Here is a 21147-nt window from a genome sequence, read left to right on the forward strand (position 1 = left end):
CTAGAATAACTGGTCTTAAGACCACGAGTCGGCACATAGATCTTTGAGGTCTCTTGGGCATGTTCCTACAACGTTAAAAACTTCTCTTTGAGATCCTATACCATTGGTTTACCTCTTCTTTGGCCCACTAAAGACCTCCACCATTCCATTGACTTCAGTATTTGGGCTTGCTAAAACCATGCTAAATTGGGTCATGATAGGGCATCTCAACTCCTTAGGATGCAACTGTAGCTCCACACTTGGCAAGTGATTTTGTGGCAGAGAAAAATGTTTTTGTTTGGCAAGAAAATATTTTTGATGATTATATCAACAAAAGAATTGCTACTAACATGCTCTCCCACTACGTCATTTTGGCGATGATTATATGAACTCCAAAAGATCTACTACTAGCATGCTCCCCCAAATGGTGCTTAAATCCCCCTTGATTTCCTCTTTGATGCCTTTTGGAGCACTAAGGTACGTGTTTTCATCCTTCATATCCTCTTCTCCTTTGAGAACCATGCAATTCAAGGAGCCATCTTTGTCTAGTACCTTATCTACAAATGCATATCCACCTTGAATCATTTATGTCTATGAAATGTTCAATTGCATTTCCTCTTAAATTACAGCTTTACCCTTACATCACCTCTTTCCTTTAAATCCCTATCTCACTCTTGTTGCTGTACAAGCTTCTTTGGCCTCACGTACATCACCTCTTTCCTTTAAATCTCTATCTCACTCTTGTTGTACAAGCTTTTTTGGCCTCATGTATTGTAACCCTTTCTCCGTATGACTTGATGAGAATATAATTTTATGAGTCCAATTAGTTATTCTTACTCTATTAATGTTGAAACTTTTTTAGCTCAACAACCTAATACTTCCTTTAATAAGAAAACCATACATTGTTGGCAAGCTATGATACACATTGTGACATCATCTCTATTGTGTGTGTGTGTGTGTGTGTGTGTGTGTGTGAGAGAGAGAGAGAGAGAGAGAGAGAGAGAGAGAGAGAGCCCTTAGGGATGGGAATGGAGGGAGCCTTTTCTCAGCCATTTATTTCAGTAGTGTTTGTATGGATAAAGCTTTCCACGCCCTGTGTGGAGAGAGCTTTCTGGAAGGAGCTTTCTTCGTTATTTCCCAGTCCAATTGAACCTTAAAACTAGCATGTACACTAAAAAAAAATAATGCTTTGAACATAAGGGAAGGAAAAAAGACACAAGCCACTTTATTAAATCACAAAATTCTTCAAATAGAATTACAATATTAATTCAAGAGCTCACATTCAATAATTAGGAAATATGCTTTGCACATAGCAGAAGAACAAGAAGACACAAGCCACTTTCTCCAATCTCATGAATTCCCTCAAAAAGAGTTACTTCAATAAATTTTCATTTACAATTACATTTCCGCACTAGGGGATGTGATCAAAACAATATAAGTACATTTTTGTTTTATGCTGTACGACGACAGTTGAGCACACGAAGAAAATCTTCATTTGTCACCTTACTCTGATGAATAGACATATTGTGGTTTAAATCCAGGCCAAAGTAGCAAAAGAAGATGAAGTAAATATGCTTGCAAGCTATATGTGGTATGCTTTGTGCGACTCATTATGCAAAGTCTCCACATGTACACATCGAGCTACTTGCAATATGAACTTCATACTCTCCCTCCGGACTTGTGAAGAAGATGTCTCTACCATGACTCTTTCATTGTCTTCGCAAGAGTGTGCTACACAATCTGGGCTTCCATAGTTATTGCCGATTCAATTCTCTTGGACTCTTGAATTAATATTCCTGGTCGATAATGCACATTGCTTGTTTCCGTAACTGCAGTCTTCTTCATTGTGAAGCCTCCTGTTTCTAATGCCAACAACTCTGTGTGATTGTGTTACAAATCTTCCACGTGTGATCCACACTATCATTGCGAAACCACATGAATTGTGCCTTTGAACCAGTATTGTGAGCACTATCATCCCCTCTTTCCCATGTTCGAATACCCCATAAGGATGGTGCAACACCACCTCTACATGTGCTTTTCATTTTTTTTTTCATTTTCCTACTCTAGATCCTAACCACCTTGCTTCCCTTTAGTATATGGCAGATTGCCCACATTGTCTTATGAATGTCTATTTCCTCAACCACTAGCCCACCTTCGTGTTCTTCAACTACTTGACCAACCACTCTGGCAGTTGCTTGGACACCTCCACGATTTTGTGTGATGTTCTGTGTGAAATAATTAGGTCGATGTGAAACATTCTCCTCCTCATAGCTTATTGTCCTAGCCTGTTTTTGTTTCCTGGCACCGACTTAGCTAACAATCCATTTGTGACAAGTTACAGTCGGACACTTTTCCAGATGCCCACCAAGCTCGTATATTTTTGTACAGGCTGGTTGCCTCTTCCTTGCTCCTTGCACATCACCATAATTCACACATACTCTTGGGCTCATCTTGGAAATTTTTATGCACGTACTGCATGGTGTGAATGTGCAAGCTTTGCTCCCAATGAAACAAGAATGAGCGTTCTCTTCCTTCCATAACATTCTCAGGTCCTTCGTTGAATACAATTCGAATAGCTTTTCAAATTTCTCTAGCCTCGTCTGCCATAAATCCTCTAAAATCAGTTGGACGGTGGCCTCTATCCAACAACAACGAATTCATCATCTTCCACCTTAGTCTAAATGTCGCCATCCAGAGTGGAAATGATGGCAACCATCTCGCTGTTACTACTACCCCCATAATCGCCAGGATTCACCATGGAAAATCTTGCTGGACAATCAAGCAACAAAGGTTCACCGCTAACGATATTTAAGAACAAACTCACCTTGCTTGACAAAGAGGAAGCCATTACTCGTTGAATCCTTTAGAGCTTACTAGCTATTTAGATATATGTAAGTTGACACCCAAGTCTTTATTTATAAACAATCGACACTTATTTTTGGACCTAAGCTTGAAATGTACCATGTTTGTTGAATGAAATTTATCAATTTGAAGCCAACATATTATTAGCTCAAAACGAGTGTAATTCTAGCTAGATGAAAAATCACTTCCGCCTTTGTATTGTTTGCTATTTAGGATATTAGCTGCCCCAAAAATCAAGGAAGAAGAGTTACATAGTGAGAACTCCATAAACACATTCAAAATTTCCCTTTGCTGAGTTAGAGGACACAACATTGTCTAGGGACATGAAAGTGTCGTATTACCAATATTGTAGTGTTAAGCCAAATGCAATGCTTTGTGATGTTTTTTTTTCCAAGAAGGCCCGTAAGGGGCCACCTAATATGAACGACCACTTAGGCAAGGTGTTAAAAATAAGGAAAAATCACCAAAATATCCCTCTAATTTGTGATAATTCTCAAAATTTCAAAAAATTCCCCAAATTCCCCCTATGTTTTGTCATAAATTACCAAAATGCCCTTCCAATCCTCCGAAATACCCCTGGTTGTGAGGTTAAATTACCTTAAAGATAGATTTTTTGTAGCCTCTCATAAAAAGACTGATTGTCTATCAATACAACATGCTAAAACTAGAATTTGAGTTGATTATGTATGCTTTGGAGATGGATTGCTTTCTTATTTTTAGACCTAATTGCCTTTTTTACGAGGTAATTTGTGACATATACATGCTAAGCACTCAAAAACGGATCTCAATTGTCAAAAAGGGATAAAGATTTAAAAAATCTTGACCAATCTAAGCAAAATAATTACAAGGGTATTTAGGATTTTCACAAATTAGAGGGGTATTTTTGTAATTTTCCCTAAAAATAAAAATAGCAAGGCTATTTTTATTTAAAGAATAAAAGATGGCATAGCTAAAAATAGAGTTACATTGTGAAATAAACGGGAGATAGTCCAGTAGCTTAGGGGGGGAAGGCTACACAACACCGGAAGGCTTGCGGCGATCTGTTGTAGAAGAAGGACCGAGCAGAGAGTGGCGTGAATAGATGATTGAAACACAAACAAAGTGATGCAAAGGAGGGGAATCACCAACAGAGATGGGCAATCATTGAGCCTTTGAAGGTACGCTCTCTCACCCTTTCCATCTCGTTCCCTCTCCATCTCCTTCTTTCTCTCTCTATCTCTTTTTCTTGCGAGTAAATCCAGTGAGCGCTAGCACTCAGATTGAATTCGGCATGAGAGACAAAAATAGAAGAAAGGCAAGCCTTAATACCTTAAAAATATGTTGGAATTTCCTTAAATGCAAAAAAGTACAAAATTGTACATATATATGTATGTATGTATTATTATATACATATCTGTATATATATACATATAGATATATGTGTGTGTGTTTGTGTAGGTATGTGAATGGATACATATGTACCTGTATACATTCACATACCCACATAGATACAAATATGTAGATATATATTTTATACGCATACACCTTCTAGTTATCGATGCTCAACAAAGCTTACTTTATCTATATGACATATAGCTCAAAAATAGGATGTTATTAGCCATCAATATGGCACAATTCAGTTGTCCAAATGGGAGTATATTATGCAAATGTTTTTATAAATTTAATCCCTACATGAAATTTAAATACAAAGATTTACTAGACCATTTAGACCGTGAATAATTCTAAAGAGGTCATAATGTAGGGAATTAGGAATAGCTTTTGTTTAACATAATAAGCATGCTTTTGGAGTCTTTCTGGGTAACATTCTCTTTTTTTCCCCAAACTCACATTAGTGAGTGGAGGTAATATATACACTAGAAAAATTTTATAGAGACACCTCAAGCTTGCATTGAGCCTTGAGGGTTTTCAGATTACAATGGTCAGCTACCAGGCTTTACAAAGAGGAAACCAACTACCCATCATTAGGTCAGTTCTAGCCCATCAAAACGCCGTTGATGGCCCGATACCATTTGTTTGAGGCCTTCCTTTTACCAATGTGGAGACAATCAATTTCTTGCTTTCCAAGATGATCTCCCGGTGAAGCTAGAAATTACAAGAGCATTCTCAAACACCCTACAATTCCTAGACTTCCAGATTTCCTTAAAGTATCAAAATTTGACGACTTGTGTGCATACCAAAAGATCTTGGCTTTTCATCACCATCCCTCCAAGGAATAGGTCATTCTTGAAGAAACGTATTCTCCATGTCCTTTGAATCCACTTGCAGACTTTCCATGCTAGGCTACTAATAGGACAATCCTTGAACACGTGAGGGAGGTCCTCACGAGCCATTTTTCAACTTGACCATCTATCTGAGCCAATCCCCTTGGTATGAATCTTTACTCCTGTTGCCAAAGGCCCCCATACTACCTTCCCAACAAAGAATTTCATTTGCATTGGCCATTGTGGAATCCAGATGTTATTTGCTAATGCCACCCTTTTTGCCTCTGTCCACTATTTTCCCTAATGCTTGTTGAGAGGGGAGAACCAATGAGTCAAAAGTGTCTGCTCTTAGGCTTTCCACTCAAACTTGGATTCCCACACCGACATACAATAGTAGTCCATCCCTTCTAGAACTCTGATTGCTAGCAGTCTTTTTGTCCCACTTAGATGGAATTGGGAAGCCAATCAATCTATAACTTTCCATCTTCCATTATTGTTGTTCCAAAAATAGGTCGGATGTCTGTGTCCTTTGTTGTTCATCTTTCTAGACTTATCTCTCCAGAAAGAGTTCAAAGGTATATTTCTTGCTTTAGAGAGTCAACGGCACCTGTGGATGATGGAATTTTGAAAGTACATGGTTAGATCTCCCCACTCCAGTGCCTTTGATGCTCTAGTGAACTTTTGTTGTACTTGCTTGCTCGTTGTTCCTCTCGGTTTTAGGTTGGACCACCAAGGGGCAAGCACCTTGTCGTGCACCCCATGGCCAATCCAATGGCCACCGTGAGAGAATAGTTTTGCCTTCCCAATCATGTCCCTTTTCATAATATTCCATGCCTGGTCTTGCTCAAAGATTGTCGTAAGAAAAGTGGCACAATGGGCCTCTGCATGGATAGCAAGGTTGATAGTACCTAAGACTCCTTGCTCCACTAATCTCATGACATCCCACTACCAAGGCAACATGTCTTTGGTGTTAACTTTCCAAGGAATATTTTCATTGGTTTCAAAAACTCCTTCCAATTGCACTTGGCTAGCTTAAAGAGTAGATTAGTGAAGGCAATGTATGGGAGCATAAATGAATTGATCACTTTCACCATGCTTGGGAAGGGAAGCATCACATAATCCCATCTTCGCATCTTGCTCCGTTGGAATCTTTGCTTGTGTGTTACCTCAACCCCCAGTGGAGCGCCAAAGGTGTTGAAAGATCTTACCTTTTGACACTATCTCTCCGGGCAACAAAGATGGATCAAAAGAGTTGTTTTTTGACAATGAGATCAATCTTGATTTTTTAATATTGCATCTCAACCCAGAGGCTAAGGTGAATGTTTGCATAATCTCCAAAGCCTTTCTAACTATCTTGGGGCAACCCTTGAAGAAGAGAAGGGAGTCATCAACAAAGAGATTTACAAGGAGCTGTTTATTGTTAGGCAAGGATAGTCCTTTGATCTCCCCTCTCACAGCAATTCCTTCAAGCATTGCAACCAACAAATGGTATCACATGGCAAAAAGCAACGCGGCAAGTGGGTACCATTCATAGGGCTTCTAATATTGAGCTCCATTTGAACACAAATGCTTTCCCTTATTGCACATTCTTCAAGTCTATAATGGGAAGTTTATCTTTAGGTGTATCAATAACCAACCATCATAATCAAAAGAATAGTTGAAGCATATTCCCTTAGCATATCTTTCACAGAAATATCCTATAGATATAGCAAGCACTATTCAAGCATATCAAAATATGAGCAAATCAATGTGTTCTACTAAGACTTCTTTCACAATGGTATTTAAAAATTTATCACTTGCTATTTCATATTTTGCACACAATACAACCGAGGAATTAAATAGGATAAAGAACTAAAATTCGTCATTTTTTTCCAGTTATATGGCAATCTGATCAAGAGCTTCTAAGTACCTGCAGACATGCTAGGACAATTTTTTGTAGAAAAGACTGTTTGGCTTCCGGGTCACCCAACATTAGTCAAGGTTTGTTTGGTTTTTGAAGCTTAATTCATGTGTATGGAGGATCATTTTCCAATTATATTGAAGCTTAATTCATGTCCACTATGTATTTTGAAGCTCAATCCATGTCTATGAATTGTTTCCCAGCACTATTGGTTGTCATAATTGCTACATCAGAAGAAGAGTGTGTTAGGTCGGAACTATCCCAATCCTTGCTCCCTACATCACTTGGTAGTGCCAATGGAAACTTGTAGGAAAAATATGGGTGAGCCCCGATTTCCAAGTCATCTTTTTGGACAGCTCTGCCTGTGGTGGACAACTTGGTCCCAGGAGACTCATGTTTGAGGGGAGGCGTTGATAAACCACTTTTTGTATGTACATAGTAGTGGGTATATGCATGTAAATGTGTATATAAAGAGGTGTTTACATGCATTTTGAAGGTTTTATAATGTGATATTTGGGTTCAAGTATGGTGAACGATGTATATATGTCAAATAGTCATGTTGCGTGCCGACGCTCAAGCACATGCACGTGTTTGGACAGGGTCTCGAAGCTTTGGATGTGGTCTTGAGTGGCTTATTTTGTATCTAGGGAATGTGTTTGATCCTCTTAGAATTTAAATAATGCAAGTGAAAAGTGTGGGCACTCTCATCCCGCCCGAGAAGTTTGACCCATGAGATAACTGTCTATTTGCGGCACCTAATATGTAGCGATGCGTGATCTGCCCTAGAAGTAGTCAAAAATGGTATGTGAGCATATGGAAATGAGATTTGGGTATCAAGGACCAAGACTACAAAATTTTGTGGATTCTGGAGTCCATTTGGTATTTTTCCCATGGAAAATGCCCGTTCGGGGTCAAAATTGGCCAAAACTAGGGCTAAAAAGATCCAAAAATAGTGTGAAAAGGCTTCAAATTGACACATCACTCAGGGTGCCGTGAGTGTTGAGGCTGAGAGAGAAATTTTGAAGTAAAATATTGTCACTTTAATCTCTCTATGTGTGGGAGAAAGGAGGGTTCCTATAGTTGTGTTGAGTTTTCTGGGTGTGTGAGTGTGTGCAGGGCGTCTTTTGCTCCATCAATGTCTTAAGCCTTCATGGCACCATACTCCAAAGAGTCATTATAACCTATGTGGTTTGATCTCCATAATAGTTGAGCTCTTTGTAGTTGGTCACTAGTTTAGTCCAAAGTCTAAGGGGAGGTTTGTTGGTTTTATGGCCTTTGACCTAACATCTATAGCTTGTGTGAGAACCATCTCTTGTACAATAAGCATTCCAATAAGAATGTAAGCATGTAAGGGCACATGGCCTAGCACATATGGTAGATGAGTTACAAAAGAGTCCAAATGTCATCCCAATCAGCATAAATTTCCCACATTCTATGGAGCCAATCTTGACCTTTGGAGAGTTACCCATTGACCCTTGGGAAGTCAATAGGAGCACTCAATGCGGTGAGGGAATGGATGAGAAGAGGCTCAATGGTTTGTTGAAGGTCCAGGCTACAACAAGGAAGATAGTGTTTGTAGATCCACACAATCTATGGTGAGGAAGAGGGTTGTAGAAATAAATATTTACCCACATGCTAGCACGAAACGCAAGAGGAGATTTGTTTCACATTGTATCTCTCTCTCTCTCTAGCTTCTGTGTGTAGCCAGCATCTGTTGCCCTTTGGTGGTCTTGAGTTCATACTCAAGGGCCAACATACCCTCTTATTTTTTTTCTTGTTTAAATTTGTCAAGGCCAGTTCCCCCGTAGTGAAATCAAGAAAATGGCCATCCCTCAAGCTTCACATATTCTCCAAAAAGAAATTTTGGGTCTAACAAGGAGTTTTGAATAGTAATTTTAAAAATTATCAAGCAAAGCACGCATGCTGACAATCAAGAAAGGAGATTTCCATTAAAGTAAGGTCTAAAGTAGTCAAGACGGGCTTCAATTTTGGACAACAAGCTTGAACATAATCAAGGCAAGGCCTTGTCTTTCCCATCTTTTGGAGTTTAATTTTACCAAAGCTTCAACTTTGGGCAATTGAGGCTATAATAGCTTCTAATTGCTATATGAAGAGGTGATTTGGAGGACTTCTGAAGTCAGCATTGGCATCGACATTGTTTTCGACAAGTTATCTTGGTTTTTGGGCTTTGATTTGGTGCAGCCAACAACATCCCTAGTTGTAATTGCTCATCCACAATCACCACATCAATTTGGAAAAGCTTTGCAAGGCGGTGTTTTAAAAAAGGTATTCATTTTTATCTTCTTTACATAGCACTACACCATGGATTTAGACATAGACATACATCATACTTTTGATTTGGAACAATATGTGTCCATTAGGCCTACTATTACATAGCAATTGGATACTCTCATGGACATTTTTCATGACGATTGGCACGGATGATAAATATAGCTTCTTGATCTTCATGAATTTATAGCATTGCAATCACGCATGTTTTTTTTGGAAATGAAATTTTCACGTTTGAATGAGAATGTCACTAAATTGTATGATTTTGGAAGTGTAATACATGCAATAGCATGCCAAGGGCCCTACAAGTAAGTAGCCTATAATTTTTTTGGGCTCTAGGCCTGAAAATCCAATCCTTGGTGTGCCACAACAAGGCTCCAATCTAGACATGTTTTTTTATCTTCACTCTCAAAGAGGTGGATGAGTTGTTGAGAAACACAAAACCACCAATCTTTGACCATAGGGAGGAGAAAAAACGCAACCGATATACGATAAATATTGTTTTGATTAATTGGCATGGTACACGATCCTCGTCAGACTCCGAATGCAATCAAGGCAATACAATTGACACTAGAAGGTAAAGCCTATAAATGGGGAATGTTGCTCAAGGAGAAGGGCATCGTATCACGCACATAAACTGCCTTCAAGGATGTGTTAGAAAAAAAAATTCCCACTAATGAGAAGGATAAATATTAGACTGCATGGGATAAGTGCTCTATGCATTATCATAAGAAATTGTTTGAATATATCTCACATTATAGAGATGTTATCCTCAAGCTAGAGGGTTTAGACTCCTTGTAGCTAGTACACAGGTTCAACCATGGATTAATTCCTAAGGTTAAGATGCATGTTAGAATCAAGGATTCCAAAGCACTTGAGGAGGCTCTAGTGCAAGCCCCCATATTCACATGATCCAGATGAAAAAGCATTGCATAACATGCATATGCTTTGTACGTTGCATGTAGGGGTAATGTGAGGACAAGGGTAGTTCCTACAAACGGGGGACCCTATTTACACATAATAAGGGTTTGAATGTGAGCAGTTCTCACACTATTTACCCTTGATTTGATCCAAGATTAGGACCAAAGTGAACTCTAAGCGATCCAGTTTAGACCAAGAACAACGTAAAATCCTTGTAGAACACATGTGAACCCAAGTGAACAACTGCTTAATGTGACTCCACCTTGCACATGGAAACCTAGTGTCAACTCAAAGTGAACCCCACCCTTTGACGTCAAAATATGTTTTTACAAGTACACACATCTAACAAGTACATCACGATAGCATGACGGTTTAGTGTTTAGCTAGAGAGAAGGCAATTAAGGATTCAATGAACCAAGGTGAAACTAGAGGGAGCATTCAAAAACATCTATCTAACAAGTACATCATGATAGAATGATGGTTCATTGTTGGGCTTGAGAGTAGGCAGTTAGGGATTCAATGACCTAAGGTGAAACTAGAGGGAGCATTAAAAGAAAAATGGCTGACAACATGTTGTACTAAGCTTCTCGTAGTATATATCTAAAGGGTGAGTAGGAAGGAAAATTTCAAACCACAGTTCCCTAAAATAAGAGTAGTCATCTACACCTAACAATTAGAAAATAATTATTCACGAAACATCAAAAGTCGGTTATACTATCATTGGAATCCTCCTACCCTCTGCTAAAGCAATCAAATGATATCCTAACAGCCATTGTTTACCACAAAACAAATAGTAAGGAATCCCAATGCACTTGTCCAACATCCCAACAAAAATCATTGTAACGAATTCTAATCCAATCTTACATAAGGTAGTCCAATCCATATTCATATTCAAACAAGATTTTATTTCTACCGATTTATATGCCTTGGGATGCATATTTTGTTCCTTAATAGTGCGATCTTCACATACAAAACATTGTGTATCTCTCAAATAGATTCAACTATTATCAAGGATAATATTTTGTTTGGTCTCCTGCAACATGGTGCATACAATTGGCCGTTCTCCCGAGCGAGGAGCTCCTTGCTTCCCCACTCTATGTGCTCCATAGACCATAATTCCGGACATGCCAAAGTGGGTTTTGAAGAAATCTTCGATAATAATGGCAAGAGAAGGAGGTGTCTCTAACTTCTTTTCGGAAATTCCACGAATAACAATGTTCTTGGAACGTCGCTCCCGTTCCTTCAACTCCTCCACATCCATATTCTCAACATTCTTTGTTTGAACCATAGCTTACATGAGTGAGGAATTATGAACCACATTGTTACCACATACATCAGCCCAAAACTTTTTTGTGCATACATTTTTTAGGTCGCATACATCCCGGCTCATGGTGTCAAATTTCTCCTCTTTCAATACATGGTCATGCTCTACTTTGCTCGTGTGCTCCTTCAAAGCATTCAAGTCCACAAGAGAGCGTTTACATTCCTTGACTTCCGCTTCAAGTTTCATCAACGTGTTGTTTGCATCTCATGTGTCCTCTTGAGATTCTCATTCTCAACCACAAGTACCCTTAGTGTGCCATACTCCATTGCAAGTGCTCATAAATCTTCGCCTTGTTTGTTTATGGTCTCTTGCAATGATACCAAGTATGCCATGATCATGGTTTTTGATGTCGTTGGTTGGGTGGTTGTGTTGCTATCTCCACACTTAGGAGATTTTGGATCATTTTCCACAATGGTTGTGGACCTTGTTGAAGAAGAAGAACCCTTGCGAGTGCCGGAAGACATTGTATGTAAAATAAGAGATGAGAGTCAAATATCTTGAACCTGTTCACTTTGGAAATGCTGCTACAGAAACACCTTCCATAACTCTGAATTTTTTGTATTTACATCAATGTATAGAGGGTCTCGTGGTCTTCAATTGAGGCTATAGATCACCCTAATCGGAGTTTGGATGAAGAAGTTATGATCAAAACAGTGAACTGTTGTCTACTAGGTCAAAAAACGGCTGCGTTTTTTTGTTGGAGAGAGAGAGAGAGAGAGAGAGAGAGAGAGAGAGAGAGAGAGAGGATGGAGAGCGAAGGCTTTAGTACCATCTGACATTATTTGAGCAGAGCTAGCTGCCCCCTCATAGTAGTTGAGGTGCTTACCAGATCAGTCTCCTTTATACACCATTTGTGGGACCTTCCTAGAGACAGATATGCCCGCTTAACACTTGAGTCCCCTCGATAGTTATCTTTGCAAGGAGACACGACATGCTGGGATGGAGAGATGACATCATGGTTTGAGCTACATGGATTCAATATGGATAGACGACCCCCCTTCCGAATAACCCCTCTCTGACTCTTACACAGTCTGAGATCACCAGGCTCATTCGCCCAGGACATGGCTCAGCTCGATACTAGGAGGACTTGGATTTAGCCGACATAAGATTTGGGAACGAAGATGGATTTCTATAGGAAGCATCTTCTCCAGCTTACTGAGGATGGTTTTGTGGAAAGGCCCATATACATGGACACCCACATATATCACGGGATAGGGTGTGCTATTGGCCAGATACGCACATCTTCACACCAACTTCGGGTGGAGACTGGCAGATACATCAAAGTGTCAGCAAAGGCTAGAACATGTCCCCTATGTCATATGGAGACTGAGATAGAGTTGCACTATGTATGCCATTGCCCAATTTACTATGAGACACGAGGTCACTTCCGTTGCTTGTTCAGAGAGGGTTTTGGACCGCTTTCTAGAGTCATGGGGTATGAGGACCAGAGAACGTCAAGGGATATGGGTCACCCTGACCCGATAGGCACGATGCCTGATCAGATCACTGACCATGGAGAAGATTGATGAGATCCGTCGATCGATGATGGACTTCCTGTGATCTTGATGAGGATTGTAGATCATGCTCACTCTTGTATCTACCCTTGTATCACTTCTGTCTCAACCCTGTATCAGCCTTTGTATCAGATATTGTATGAGCTCCTCCCCCCCCCCCCCCCCCCCCCCCCCTCCCCCCCCCCCCAAAAAAAAAAACACTTACCATCTAGTAGGTAGGAATTTTTGATATTTTTTCCAACACCCCACCTTTTATCGTTTGTACCCAAAAACCGTACTAGATTCCACCATGTTGTAACTCTGCAGTCTCATAGGTCATTTTGGCTTTCTAAAGTCGTTCATATAGCATTTCATTTCTCTCTCTCTCTCTCTCTCTCTCTCTCTCTCTCTCTCTCTCTCTCGCACGCGCGCATCCAAGGAGTGGGTGCTAGTGCTTGGTCAAGATAAACGCTAGAGAGAGATAGAGAGAATTTGCAAGAGACAAAGGAAGAAGGAAACATAAAATCAAGTGAGAGAGGAAGAGAGAAACATAAAATCATGTGTGTGAGAGAGAGAGAGAGCAGAGGATGGGAGGGAGATAAAGAGGGAGGGTGGGAGGGAGATAGAGAGATAAGGGGTTGAAGGAGTGAGCAAGTTTGAGAGACATAGAAAAAGAGGGGGTTGTAATAGGGAACAAGAGAGATAGAGAGGGGTTGAAGTAGAGAGCAAGGGAGAGACAAAGAAAAAGAGGGAGTAGAAGGGGGAGAGAGATAGGGGGTTGAAGGATTGAGCAAGGGTGAGAGAAAAGAGGGATAGAGAGGAAAATAGAGCTAGAGATGGAGGAAGGGAGGGTGGGAGTAGTTGGTTGAGTGAGGAAAAGAGAGAGCGAGTGATAGGTGGGTACGGAGAGATAGAAATAGTTAATGATAGGGAAAGAGAGAGATACATACATAGAGAGAGAGAGAGAGAGAGAGAGAGAGAGAGAGAGAGAGAGGTAGTAGGGAAAGAAGAAGAGATAGAAATAGTTAATGATAGGGAAAGAGAGAGATACATAGAGAGAGAGAGAGAGAGAGAGAGAGAGAGAGAGAGAGAGAGAGAGTAGGGAAAGAAGAAGAGAGACAAATAGAGGAAAAAGGGAAAAGAGAGGGAGTGGGATTGAAGACGAAGAGAGAGGGAGAGAGCGAAAGAGAGAGAAAAAAAGATAAAAATTCCACTTCTTTTCTGCAAATCAGAGTATTTGTACAATAGACCAAGACTTCAAACTTGGCTAAGCTTCATGGGAGCAGATTGCCATCTGGTTGCTTCTCTGTTGCAGTGTTAGAAGTATGTGATGGCAAGGATGCTCCTCTCCCTCATGTTCCTTCCACGAACAAAGAATTGACTACCTTGAAGAAGGCAAAAAAAAGTCTTATTGAGTGGCCTAAAAGCGATCTGGTATTTTTGGATTCATCTTGATAAAGTCTTTGACTTGGCTTCTCTTTGAGTATAAATTGTTAAATGTCTACTGTAAGTTTATTTATTGAATGATCACTACTGTATTTTTTGTTTATTAGCGAGTTACCAAGACAACAAGGAAAGAATCACAAGAAATATCTCCATATGTTAATGCGTCTCTATCCAAGAGCAGAGTAGTTAGTGCTATGCCATCTCTACCTATTGTGACATTCGAAAAATCTAAAAAAATAGTAAAAGGAAAAGCAAAAGTGTAGGAAGGATCATCGTCTGGTTTTGTAGCAAATGTTGACAACTATGACGAGGAGATCGGTGACAAAGAAATGGAGACATACATGACAATAGGGGGAAATGCTGGAGGTGAATTTCCAATTAACGAAGATGTTACAGTTAGCCAAGATATGTTATCAAAACATCTTGGAAATTTGAAGGTACATAATGGCATTTGAGTTTAAAGAAGCAATAACTGTTGCAAAGTTTGGGCTTTAACATAATTTGAAAAATGCAGGTAGAGCATGAAACTCCATTGCCTTGGGTTCCTCTTTACCGTTTGGTAAAGCTAGAGAAAGCAAGACAAGTTAGTTGGGACCCCAAGCTGCTGCAACCATTAGTCGACACATTCCTGTTGGAGGGATATTATGAGTCCAAAGGGTGCTTCATATGCTCTCTTGATGCACCGGGCCATCCGTCCATCGACGTAGACGACGATATCATGCAGATATGGGATCCCTTGTGGCGAGTGGCTAAGGAGGAGTTTGAGACCGAAATCAAAGACACTTGTTGGGGCGACCTCTGTGCGAAAAAATGTTGTATACTTGGGATGGCAACCATAGGCTAGCCGCTCGGATGGGAGTTCTTAAAGAGAGTAAGCTTTGTTGTTGATGGTGTTAATTTGCTTGCATGTTCTAAAACACAATTAATGTGTGACCTTCTCTTTTGTTTTGGGTGTTGCCTATGAAAAAGACGTCGTTTCGCACCCAAGAGTTCGAGTAGAACTAGTGACAATAGATTCTTCAAATGAGGCTGATATGTTGAGCATTGTGATGCATATAAATAAGTAAAACACTTTGAATCTATTCGCTTGCACAACTGGTTTTAGTATCAAATTGTCTTGACAATTTATTTTCCTACGAGACATGATACATGGCTACCTCTTACACAGATACACTTTGGATGGTGCATGCAATGGGCCTTGCTTCAAAGTGTCTAGACAATTTATTTTCTTCAATCCTATGTAGATTGAACAAGACATGATACATGGCTACCTCTTACACAGATACACTTTGGATGGTGCATGCAATGGGCTTTGCTTCAAAGGAGGCAATCATGGAGAAACTAGCGTGTGTAGTCTATAGTTTGTGTTGGATGTTCTTTATGCTCTTCTTTGGTGTTGGATAATCTCTATGCTCTTCTTTGGTCTTATGCACTGAGCATAGTGATGTTTGTTGATGTGGCGGCACAATTTTGGGTGAAGGGGTGCGAAACCCAAATGCAATGAAAAGAAGTGCATTGCTTGTCATTTACCTTAGCAAAACAACTCTAACGTTTCTTTACACGCTACCCACTATTATATTAATGCTCTTTCATGCATTTGACCCGGTGGATCATGCACCGAAGGCAGCATCTCTCTGTTGAGACAGAGAGGAGAGAAATTGGGAAATAGAAGTTATATGGAGTGTGTCAGATATGTGGCTATCACTCATTTGGCGGAGGGAGCTTTTTGCATAAGATTAGGGAATCCAACACAAAGTTGAAAGAGAGAGCTTTTTCAATAATTTTGCCAAACGGTCCATTTTCCATAAAAAGCTCCCTCTAAAGCTCCCTCCATGCGCCTACTCCTTACACAATATTGAAGAAGATAGGGGAGAGGGCTAACATCCACCGAGTTTTTCATGTTAGTAGCTGACTTGGAGATTTTGATAATTTGATTCCATACGACCAGATTATAGAACTCATAGATACTCAGTCTCTTCCACATGAGCTTGAGAAAGTACTACACTTGAGAAAAGAGAACTAAAAATGTGATATATAAAGAGCGTTTTGTCAAGTGAAAAGATTATTCTATAGAGAGTTCTACATGGGAGCGAGTAATTAGCACTCTCCAAAAAAAGTTCCCCAACTTTAGGATTACTCCCTCTAATGATTTTCGAGGATGAAAATTCTTCTTAAGGGGGAGGGAATGTGACATATCTGATAGTTAGGCACGTAGATACCACACAACAAGCTAGGAGACATGGCCAAGCCGGTCATGGCATTTAAGAGTGGGAAGTCCCTCTTGGGAAAATAAGTGAGGATAAGGCTCATGAAAAACGTGTTATCTAATTTCTGACTTGTGTGAACTCTGAATTTGATTCTCTATCTAATTCAACATCTAACTCTAAATCTCCAACTTGGAATAGGCATCAAAAGTGACCATCTCATTCCATTTTGGCTGCGATCACGGTGGTGAGCTCAAGCTCTATCTCCCTCTTGGAATTTGGCATTATCTAAACATTCGCATTGCTGCCCAGACGATCAGGAAGAGGGAGACCTACCACAATATTTGCGGAGGAACAAGACCATGTTAGCATGATGTCTGAAGAATCAGAATAGGGCTTCGATGGTGGATTTGACTTCGAGAATGAGGAGACGGATGCCAACCTTGATCGGAGGGGTACTGACGGGCTTAGGGGCTCTCAGCACTCTGAGATTACCAGCTCATGATTACCAGTCCCATGTTGGGATGGTGACACTCAAGTTCATGAAGGACTAGTGAGGTAGTTGTTCTCTGTGTGTGTGTGTGTGTGTGTGTAGCTGCTAAGCAAAGATTGCAATAGCAAACCGAATGATTGTCCAACTTGTTTTTGCTACAACTCACCATTCTTGGGATGCATCAATTCTGCGGGACCAAAGTAATGATTCTAACAGTCTCTTGGAAGCTTGTTTCCAACAAATTTGCTCCCATCTCCTTGCATGGTTTTAATCCACTGCTCTAGCGTGGCCCCATTCTAGTATCTGTAGACAACCACGGGCCTTTTTGAGTTGTAGACTACCTCTATCAGAGCCACCATGCCTTGATGTTGGATGTTGATACGAGTGGCCTCGAACATGGCTATCTATTTAACAATCATGTTGTTTTATGAATTTTTTGACGTATTCAATAACTAGAAAGCTTGGATCCTTGACCTTGATTTTGGATACCAATCCAAATGTGCCCTCCCCTATCAATGATGCCTGAATAAACTCGGTGGATGAGGGTCGAATGAGATCTCTTGAGGAATCATAGAGTCAAAAGCATTCTCAAGTACACAAAGCAACAATACAAGCCTTTCTTTTTCAATCAAGGTAACATAATGATCAATGCATTACATACTGATGTCACAAAGACTCATGTCATAAAGCCCTATAAGGACAATGTCACAAAGACAGGGTGCCACATAGACTGCAAGAGGTCTCCCCTCAAACTAGGGAGACACGCTCGGACTGAAGCTAGCAAAACTATCCAAAACAACTCAGAGTATGAGTCCGAGGATCTCTCATGACCTCATAAAACATCACTGTCATAGAAATTGGGGGAGTACACATGGTCGCTACTCCCTTCTTCCTTCTCATCTAGCATACGCATTTAACATACGCAATGTTTTTTGCGAAGGTGAATATCACCTCTACACAAAGAAAAAAATATCACCTCTACAACGTTTTTTACGAAGGTGAATATCACCTCTAAGCAAAGAAAATAAGTGTTTTTTTTTTTTGGTGGTGTTCTTAGCATGAAATGCGCTGCACTCGTTAGCACTTCAAATCCTGTGGGCACTTTTTGCGTGTCTGTCCAGGCTGGACTGGGCAAGTGGTCTCAGTCCACCAATTGCCTTTTGCCATCTCATCTGCACATTCTTCCCACTGTGTCCGGATGGACATGTGTGAAATATATCTGAAGCCACTTCACCCATATTTTACAATTTCCTGCGCTTAATGTTACATTTGGAAGATGGCAAGCAGGCTGCTTAGTGGTATGCAGCTGGATGCTCCTCTCTTTCATGTCCTCCATGCACGAGGAGTTCTTACCGCCAAGGTTTGTTATGGCGCACGTGTGTGTGTGTGTGTGTGAGAGAGAGAGAGAGAGAGAGAGAGAGAGAGAGAGAGAGAGAGAGAGAGAGCGCCTTTCACACGATAGCCCTGACCCCAAGCCAGTGCTTGAGCCTTCACTTGACAGATTTCTGTGTTTTTTGTTGAAGGACGTTCTATGTAAACCAGAATTGGAGTTGATGGAGCTGTTGGATTTGCCATTGTCGTTGATAAGAGAGGCCATAGCTCAGATTAGTCTGTTTACTTGTCCGCCATATCGCTCGGTAAGCTGAAAAGTGATTCAAGAAAGCTCATTCTTTATAGATTGTTTCTATCCATTTTTTTTCTATGGGCATTGTGGGAGTTGCACTAAGCGGTCAACTTTTGTATTCAAACTAAGTAGGAGAAATTTTTTTTGCTTTTGTTTGCAGGTAGAATTTCCTTGCCATAATGAAGAGGGTCCGTTTTTAGAATACTACGGTTCTATTGCAAGACATGAATGAATCTCTTCACAATGTTTTTTTTCCGAGAAAAAGATCCTTCTATTAGCTAATGAAACTGCCCATAGGGCTACAACCTCCTCTACATGAGAGGGCTACAACAAACATGATGGGGAGACTCTCCCAATGAAATAACAACATATGTACAATGAGGCTAAATCAAGAGATGGGAGGAGGGAAAAGCCACACATGTGGACGGTAGTGCCATCTGAGCACACCCTCGACCATGGTGAAAAAAGGCCTAGGACGCCAGAGTCGAAGGAAAGCCTCTCTGCACTCCGCATGCGGTCGGAACTGCCTTGAAGTCTCTCGAACTGTCCTCTGAGAGTATGGAGCTCCAATACTCCTATCTCTCACTGCACCACTCCTGTGGAGTAAGCTCTGTAGCAGGTTGGAGTGTAGGTCCACCCCCCTTCATCACTATCATCCTGCTGGTGGAAGATAACTCAAACTGAAGTGTCGGGCCCGTGAGAGTGGACCAAGCAACTGCCCCCAAGTGTACTACCGAGTTGTGGAAAGAGCTGGCATCAGTCGAAGGACACGAAGTCACACCTGCTGTGCCAATGGACAGTCCCAAAGACAATGACGTTGACTCTCCACAAGATGGTCATAAGCTGCACATGCGGCCTAGAGACCTCTATGTACAAGCCAGATCCCAACTGCTATAGCTCTGTGTGCAACCAGCCACCGGAACAAAAGTGACTCGTCTCAGCAATCTGGAGTTCCACAACCTCTCCCAAAAAGTTGCCAAGAACTCAGCTGTGAGACCCTTCTCCTGCCAATGAGGTGCTGCAGTAGGACAAGCCTCTCTGCGCTGCTAGTATGTGACGTCCCAACCGAACAGTGTATTGAAAGAAAGGGACACTTGGATCATCTGTAGAGGAGAAAGGGTCCCTCCACAGCCACTCTCCAGGATTTCACTGTACTCGTGTCAATGGACAGCTCTCCCAAGCCCACAGTCTCCAGTGGAAAATCTCAAGAGCTGATGGGTCGGGATCTATGACACAAGTCCTTCCACAGATGCCCACCACACGGATCCTCTGAAAATAGCACTCTGTCACTTGCGGGGCCTCTACTGCAACTCGGTGTAAGTGTCCCTCACCTTGTAGCTCGAAAACCAGGGAGGGTATAGTCTCTGAGTAAGCCCGAATTGAGATGAGAACCTCCAGTCGCGTGAAGGCTTCCATCCATCTGGGCGCTGTTGACTCGAGAGGTGTGAGCCACTCAGCTGGTACTGCCTCTGAGATGTCTTGGCTCTGCACCCCTCTCATGCTCTGTAGACTGAATGCCCTGAAGCTCCGTTGACAAGCCTGAAAACTGTAACCAGTCACCTAGAGAGCGTGCTGGACCCTCTGCCATGGGACCCCAGGAAACATGAGGCCAACTACCAACCAAGTGGCCTCTCTGAGTGCTAACCATGGGGTTTCAAACAAGGGCTGTCTCAGGCGCTCCTCCGTGCAAGTAGGTTGACGCTGCTCCAAGCCTGGCCGCAGTTGCTCCTAGCATCAGAGAAGACTCACAGCGAAGCGGTCCTCTAGTCTCTTGCTCAAGCCAACTCTGCGCATCTTTGTGAAAATCCATGGAGTCGAGGGTCGCCATGGGCCTCCAGCCTGAGGCACCCTAGCACTAAGCCGCTGAAGCAAGAACTCCTTCCAGGGCTCCTCACCTGGAAGAAGTTCTCTGACGATGAACTTCCCAAGAGGGGTTCTGCTTTGCTGTGCTAGGTCTATGATCCCCAACCGTCCCTGAGAACAAGGAAGAGTGATAACCTGCCATGCCACTTTGGCCCGGGCTATCTGAGTGTCACGCCTTGACCAAAGGAAGTTCCTGATCAGCCTCTCTACCTGGCTAATACAAGAATTTGAGAAGATCTAACAAGAAGCGATGTACAACATAGTAGCCAACAACACCTGGTTGGCCACTGCAACTCTACCTGCCAAAGAAAGTCACGAGGAGCTCCAATGTAACAACTTTCTCCTGGTAGACAGGAGGAGGGGAGCAATCTGCTGCTCGGGGGACAAGTCCAAACCAACCTGACAGCCCAAGTACCGAATTGCAGTCCTTGGGGGAATCCACCTGAAACCCTCACCTGGCATCCAATCGGGCGTAGGAGCACTACCAACCGAGAAAGTCACTCTCTTTTTCCATTTGATCAGTGCGTTAGATGCACAACAGAAAGTCT

General features: G+C 41.5%; 1 protein-coding gene and 1 pseudogene across 4 annotated transcripts in view; both read left to right on the forward strand.

Moving 5' to 3' along the window:
- The first annotated feature begins 9747 nt into the window (after positions 1-9747).
- Positions 9748-15259, forward strand: LOC147450084 (uncharacterized; annotated as a pseudogene).
- Positions 15260-18231: 2972 nt separating this feature from the next.
- Positions 18232-21147, forward strand: part of RAD51B (DNA repair (Rad51) family protein) — an 86059-nt gene continuing 83143 nt past the window's right edge. The window contains exons 1-2 of one of the 4 annotated variants that reach the window (XM_086519415.1): positions 18232-18472; positions 18636-18749. In XM_086519415.1, the coding sequence (XP_086375541.1) occupies positions 18389-18472; positions 18636-18749 (198 nt within the window). In that variant the 5' untranslated portion in view covers positions 18232-18388. Of the gene's footprint in view, positions 18473-18635; positions 18750-21147 lie in introns of those variants that run through there. The other 3 variants (XM_086519414.1, XM_086519413.1, XM_086519416.1) reach the window with 3 other exon arrangements.

This window comes from Adiantum capillus-veneris, chromosome 9 (genome assembly GCF_014529385.1).
Source record: "Adiantum capillus-veneris isolate H3 chromosome 9, ASM1452938v2, whole genome shotgun sequence".
NCBI classification, from domain to species: domain Eukaryota; kingdom Viridiplantae; phylum Streptophyta; class Polypodiopsida; order Polypodiales; family Pteridaceae; genus Adiantum; species Adiantum capillus-veneris.